The following is a 7,535-nucleotide window of genomic DNA, read 5'->3' as shown; positions in this document are numbered from 1 at the left end:
CCCTTTATCACTTTTAAATTTAATGCTAATTTTATCCACAGCGTTATGTTTCTGTCTATCGACTAATCGACCGATTGTTTCAGCTTTACAGTAGGATTTGGTTGTAGCACCGGTAGGTTATAGTGGTGAAGTGACAAAGTGAGCCAACTTTGTGAGACCAAAACACCAAGATTAAGTTAAGCTAGCGCTCTATAACCCATAAACCTTGGTTTGTGCTCTCCAGCTTTGTGGTTGGTTACAGGTTGGTGAAAGTGGTTTCGTTATAGTCATACAAATAAAATCTACCTACCACTTACTTTGAAGTTTGAAGTTCCTGGCATATGATATATATTTCCTTTACCATGTGTTGACTGTGGTTGTGAAAACACCTCATAGGCTACTACATTTTCAGATAATTACAGGCAAAAAAAACCCTAACAAACTGAGCTCTTATGTTCAAAAAGTTGTCTATAGAGGAAAAGATATATAAAATCTAATTTTCTCTGTTTGGATTAAAATTAAGAAAAATGTCTTCTGCAGCAGGTCAAACAATAAACACAGAAGATTACATTAATTTGTTAAACACTAACAAACACTTCTGAAACACATCCCTTGAAGATGACACACAAAACCCGGCACATATAAAATCAGTGTTAATTGACTAAACAGAAAATTATGTGTTCCAGGAGCTAAATCTCATTCTTGTTGCATGTAAGTAAAACAGAACGACAGATGACTCATTTCCGAAAAGAGACAAGGATGGTTTACTCAACCTTTGGGTACAGTTAAGACAGACTTTGATCAGCGTAACACAGACCAGCTCCACAACATTTTCTTCAGATGTGCTGGTGTGAGAATTACCCTTAAAGGCAGAAAGAATCCTCCTTGTATTCAGCCAGCAGCTCTGACACTTTGCTGTCTGGGTGAGCTGAGGGATAAAGTTAAAACCACACAAGGATCAAGTAACAGGACACACTGTGAATAGGAGAAACACTCACTCTACTTACAGAATCATGACAGTTTAAGACAGATGGGTAAAGCTCTTATAAAAATCTATACATTCTTTGTGGAGGGACCGGAGCTACAAAACAAAAGCCTATCAGCTAATTCAATCAATTCATTTTCTCTCATATAATTGAATTCATAATTGCTAAGGCCATTAAGCATCAGAGTAAGTTGAGGATTGTGGATTTAAGGCAATAACATTGTTATAGACTCAAGTGGAAAAACATGGGACCTTAATTAAAAAAGAGAAAGGGATGGCATGTGTGCGCAGTGGAAACTAAAATGAAGGCTTGCTATAGATGAAAGCAGGGTGTAACAGTTCGTGTTTGGTAAAGGCTACTCTACTCGCAAAGCAATTAATCTAAAGAGCATCAAAGAGGTGGAGGGTGGGCAGGGGGGGGGGGCAGACATCAGTCAGCGCCGGGCTCACTTTTTATCTCCTCCACGCTGCTAAAATGAGTTGCCAGCTCCTGCAACACGGCTGTCCTGCCCAAGTGATCGTTCCTCCTCTTCTCCATGATCATGTCCTCCAAACTCTGAAACTCCAACACGTGCGAGTGTTTGTCGGACATGAGTATTTTCAACCTGTACGGCTGCTTGCCTATCCGTATCTCCCCACCCATTTTGAACTCCCTCTTGCCGAACATGCACCAGGCTGCGAAGCACTCGGAGTTCCTCCAGCTCAGCTCTCGGTCCTTCAAGCCCACTTGCTCCATGGCGTTCTGCACCACCATGTCCGGGCTCAGAGCTTTGAATTTGTAAAAGTCGTTCACGATCCGACACCTCCTCCCTTGACTCGCGTCAGTCAAGAAGCTGTTTTTCACCTCGGCTCTGTGCAGGTGCACCACCTGGAAGTCCCCCACGTACACAGCCCAGTGCGGGTACTGCCCGGTGGCCACAAACTCCACCAAGTCCCCCGCTTTACATTTGTTGAGTAGATTCTCCGGGGAGTAGACCTCCAGGCTGGCGGACTTGGCGCTCTTCTCGTAAATGCATTCATCTCTGTAGTAGACGGCGCACTCCACCTCGTCGCGCTGGTCGTACTGTTTCTCTTCCTGGTTCGGGTCCCTGGCGGTGCCATCGACCGCACAGCCGTCCTCCAGCTCGTCATCGTCGTTCGAAAATATGTAAGAGACGCCGATCCGCGGACCTTCCTCCGTGTCCACGCCGTTCGGGTCCACCGTGGGAACTTCTGCGTAACTTAAATGTGACAGCTTGTCCATCTGGTTCCCCATGCCGCTGCTCACCTGGCGGCAGCCTGTGTAATACGATCTGATGCCGAGGAGCTGTTACCGGTCGCCAAACATCACCACCATCTGTTACAAAACCTCACAGGTTAAAACTTCCGCCTCCCTGCCGTCGGACAGGGGTTGTTTTAGTTTTTGATCCAAATTACGCATACGAATATCTCCGCGATGTGACTGCCGGGATACAGCCTGTCTGTGCCCCATCAACAAGTGGAGTTGGGAGGAGAATACAAACTGGTTTTAAATTCGGCGAGCAGAGGGATCCCTCAGGTGTAGCCTCGTATAGACTCACCTGCTGTTTCCTCCCCTGCGTAAAAGTTCCGTCCGCCGGCGGTCACACAGGAAACAACGAGAGTTAAAAATCCAAATCCTCGCCACGCAGGAACCCGCTCAGTGTGTTTGTGTTCACCGCAGACAAACTAGTCCACCGTGCTGACGGCGCATACACTGCGCACTGTGCAGCAGAGATCCGGCCCGCGGTGAACTGATCTGTGGCTCGGCATCGACTCAGCGGCTCTCTCCATCTACCCACAGCTCTGCTTTTAAAGCGGAAGTGCGCGTAGTTTTTCATCACGGCACCTTTTCGATGTCCGCTCCTCGTTTACAGACAACTTCCACGGTGTTTGAAATAAAGGTTGTGTCTGTCTTTAACCCTGGAGCTTTTTATATTGTAGATTCAATTGTGACACAAACTGAGAAAAACATTGTATTAAATGTGTGTGTATTATATTTGTTTCACCTTGTAGTTATTTTTATTTTATTTTAGTTGGTTATCTTTATTGTGCTTTATTTTATTTATATAGTAATTTATTTGTTTATTTATCTTAATATTATTTTTCAATATTATTTTATTGGTTATCTTATATTTCATTCATTCATTGATTATTTTCTGTAGTAATTTTTATCTTATTTTGTTCTGTTTGTTCATTTTGTTAGTTGTACTACATATTTTTTTCACTCTGTGATCAAAAACACACTGTACAGCAAAAATGCAGAGTAGGCAAAACCTCCATCCTGGGTTTAGTGGCTGACTGTGGCCCTATTACAAATTACAAATCTGTACAGTGAGGAGGACTGTGAGGGGTCCGACATCTGCGGGTATTTTACAGTTTGGACCACATGTCTGTCCTTGAATGAACTGAAGCTGTGCAGTCATTTGCTCCCTCTCCATCTCCTGGTGGGACCGTAATGTCTCCATTACGTTTGTAGTGGCTTGTGGCCTGCTAGACTCGCTCTCGGTTATGGGCTATTTTCTCAACACTGTATCCCACAGGCAAGGGGAATGTGCTCAGTATGCCCCAAAAATGGCACACACTGCAGCAGCCTCTGTGTGAAAACACCTGCCCTGGAAATGTTATAGCTGCGAGTGGGAGACGGGGAGGGATGCTAAGGGGTGTGAGGATGTTTGACGGACTGTAAAGAGAAACAAATGTGCATCTCTGTAAAGAAGAGAGACAGACGGACAGACGCAAACTTTCACAGCAGATGAACCTGAGTTTGACCCCAGTGCTGGGCTGGGTACCCACTGGAGGGACGGATTACAAACTGACTGCAAAGTCATCCACTACAGTAGATATGATAGAGGACGTGTCTCCACAGAAAGAAATACACTCTTTCATATCCAGTCATCTTTAAACGGGCAGAATGGCCTCATTGGCCACAGTGGACTCAGCAGATTAGCATGGAGGCCTTTGGGCAGCACTCCTTAAGAGACTGAGCTTTCTTAAAGCTGCACAGGATCACAGTGTGTGATTTCCAGCCTTGTGTAATCCAGATTGAATGTTTTCCCTGTTTAGTAAGGTTTAACCTGGGTCACAGGGTTCAAATCACATTTTATTCATGCAGGTTTCCAGGCCCAGGTGGAACCAACAAGTAGATGATATTAGCACACTAGCAGCGTGACTCTGAGGTCTGTCTGTTGGTCCACAACTACTGGATGGAAAACCATGAAACTTTGAACAGACATTCATGTCTCCCAAAAGATGAACCCTGAAGACTTTGTTTATCCTCTGATATTTCCTGTAGCAACACCAGAATGTCAAAACTTTAACTCATCCTTGGAAATTTTGCAACTTATCTCATTTATGGAGTTTGTACGGACATTTGTTGTTCTCAGATGATAATGACTTTCCACTAGCACCAATATGAGTTTGACATTTGTGACTCAGAGTAAAATTTTTAATGGGTGAATTGCTATGATGTTTGGTGACTTTGATGATCCCCTGACTTTTTAATTAGCACCATCTTTTGGAGGTGGAGGTTTAACACTAATATACTAAACTAAGATTGTTACCATGATAAACATACCTGTTAAACCTCAGAGAGCTGTTAGCACGACAGTGTTGTCTTCTTTGTCAATACAGATAAACTATTTATGAGTATGCTTGGAGTCTAGATATGTTCAATACAAAAGTGACAGCACAGATGATGGTGCAACACTATTCAAAGGAACATTAACAAAAATGTTGTAATTCCTTTGAATTTAGATATAATGATAAAGCACCACAATGCAGTGTGCAAGAGGCCGGTACCATTTCGCCATCACCTTCACTGCCCTTTCATCAGCTTTGGCTCAAGTTTTTAAATGTACTGTCTAAATGTGCACAACTTTTTTTTGTCTTTCTTCTATTCCCGGCTTTTTTCCCATTTCAGCCTGGAGCCTTGCAGCAGTCCCAGTTTGACAACGCACATGATGGAAGTCAAAAATAACAAATCTGCAGAATGATTCCAGCCGATGTATCACACCTTCCTCGAGCATCCGTGCAGGGCTGACGGTGTTAGGAGAGAAATGAAACAGTTAGAGTGGTGACATGCAGCCCATTTGACCGCTTGTTGGAGCTTCTTATCCCCGGATGGCATGACCCAGTTTACGCCCCTGGTGCCCCCCTGGTGACACACTGTAATTTGTGGTGCTGGGAAATTACTGGAGCAGGGAGGCCTGGGAGACATAGTCAATTAGGCGGGGGCTCCACCTGTCCGGTGGGGGCACAGCCAGCCACAGACTGACACCTTAATCTTCCTCCCAAAAATGTGGGTTTTTCATAGCTTTTCAAAAGGCTTCACATGCATGTATCAGGCATTGTTTCTCAGCTCAGCGTCCATTTAAATCTACAAGGATAGGTGAACAAGTGTGTACTTGAGGCAGATGGACACAGCATCCGGACCGCTGCGTCTTGCGCACCATCTGTTCCACCTGGCTAGGAAAACATCCACCGAGGACGGCTTAATATCATGTAATGTGATTGGTTACAATTCAGAGCCAGTAGGGGTTGGAATCGGTGACACAAAACCACAAACTATAGATCAGGAAAAACAACACCAGGAGACATTTTCAGGGAGGAAAAAGTTATTACATATTTATTTATATTTTTATATACTTTTTACATATTTATTTGTAATAATATGTATCTGGAGCAGAGGGGAGATGGAGCAACGATGGAGGAAGAGCATGTTGAAGGAATGTCACTTTCTTCTTTTTTTTAACCCATTTAATTACAAGAGCATCATTATTAACTCAGTCAATGATATTCACAGTCCCATTAAACAAGCTACAACAAAGATTTCCTAAAATATAGGCTGACATATAAAACTAGCATTTTTTTTTTAAACACTGTGGTGGATGTATCTCTGGAGGAGGATGGGGTATATCTAGGATGGCCGAGTACTGCAACTAGATAATAGACAGGCAGGATTGGAGAAGGGGGGGGGCTCTTATTGTGAAAGGGTGTGTATGAAAACACACCAAGAGTGAGGTGTACAATACGCACGCATACACAACATACACACAACAGTTTCTACACAGTCATCATGCTTCAACGGGACTTCATGTTAGTCTTTTTTTTTGTCTATTTCAGCATCACGTTATTAGAAACAACAACCACAAGTGGGTCAAAAACTGCAGAAGGCAGATTCCTTCAAAAAAAAAAAAAAGAAAAACTCAACAAAATGGGTTATCATTCTAAGTGCAATAGCAAGTATTCTTGGAGCCACGCTGAAAATTCATGACAGACTTCACACACTTTTTGGGCCATCACATCTCTGAGACGCTGGGCAAAGCATTAGCATTTCCATCCCCAGGGTCTGAGGCAGCCTTCACAGCGAAAGTTGCCATCTCCTCTCTACACTACAAACCTCATTTTTCAAAACATGGTGTAAACAGAATCCCATGGAGAGTATGGTGGCTGGCCAAGAGTGCACTGCACTGCACACAAACTGGAGTCAGTCCAAGGAGAGATACTGGCAGGCAACAGTGGCGACAGGCCTGGGTCAAACACACAGACCTGACTGTTCTCGTTCTATGCAATTAGGTACACTTGGTTAATCTTATCAAATTCTTGAACAGGGGTAAAGGTTGGTATTGTGACCCAATGTTGTTGCTTTTATTGGTGATATACACAAATGCACATGAATCATCTGAAATCATCATTTGTAAAATCTAAACAAAAGGCAAACAAACCGATAAAAAACTAAACATAAGCAAATCAAATCCAGAGATTTGATCAACGACCTGGTAGCGTTTGATTGGCTGACAGTGATAAGGCAGCAAAATAAAAGGAAGGACAGTAAAACAGATTAAAGATTAAAAAATAAATCTTTATACAGGAAAAGAAAATGGTCTTTGGTGTACTCTTGTACTGAGAAAGAATGATAACAAAGGATGATGCCCAGTCAATTCCTAACCATTCCAGGAGGAAACACTTTCTCGTGGTAAACGCGAGCTCTAAAATCATGTGCGCACTACAACAGATCCAACATAAAAATTACATGACATTACTTCATCCACAGGTTTGAAGAAATCCTGCACAGTGCAAATAATAAATGTCCCCAATATTGATTACAAGTAAAGAGGAAAGTATTTCTTTTATGGTACGAGTTGTGCAACGGTATCATGCATCAGATCACTTAACATGAGACGACAGAGGGAGGCAGCGGGGTCTGGACTCCAGTCCAAAGACTTAGAGTCTAGATTATGCATATTGTCAAATGATTCCTGAAAAAGTCTGTTCAACACTTTATTTTGTGGGTCGTTTATTTTAGAACATCTAAACAATATCAACCACTTTACACTCCGCTCTCAAGGAACACACAACATCCATTGATTTGAAGGGCTGGGCGGGGGGCTAGTCAGTGGAGAACAGCGCTTGTGTTTCCAGTTAAATGGTGTTCCAGGTTAAATGCCGTTTACCTGCACCACTGTTATATAATGTGATAATAGCACCACTCCAACAGATAACACTGCCTTGCTACGTATACGAGGAATCACAGAGGGGGAACAGCGGGAGGGGAGGGGGGGGGGGGTTTGAA

The 7,535-nt window shown here is 43.2% G+C and overlaps 1 protein-coding gene across 1 annotated transcript; it reads right to left on the bottom strand.

Moving 5' to 3' along the window:
- Positions 1-700: 700 nt before the first annotated feature.
- lratd2a (LRAT domain containing 2a) lies at positions 701-2,747 on the bottom strand. The gene has a single exon (XM_035680905.1). It carries the CDS (start codon positions 2,217-2,219, stop codon positions 1,395-1,397), a length of 825 nt encoding a protein of 274 aa, XP_035536798.1. The 5' UTR covers positions 2,220-2,747; the 3' UTR covers positions 701-1,394.
- Between the last annotated feature and the right edge of the window lie 4,788 nt (positions 2,748-7,535).

This window comes from Morone saxatilis, unplaced genomic scaffold (genome assembly GCF_004916995.1).
Source record: "Morone saxatilis isolate NCDOM2014 unplaced genomic scaffold, NCSU_SB_2.0 Contig9, whole genome shotgun sequence".
NCBI lineage: Eukaryota > Metazoa > Chordata > Actinopteri > Moronidae > Morone > Morone saxatilis.
Note: the sequence above shows the minus strand (reverse complement) of the source record. Positions and strands in the feature narration are given on the sequence as shown.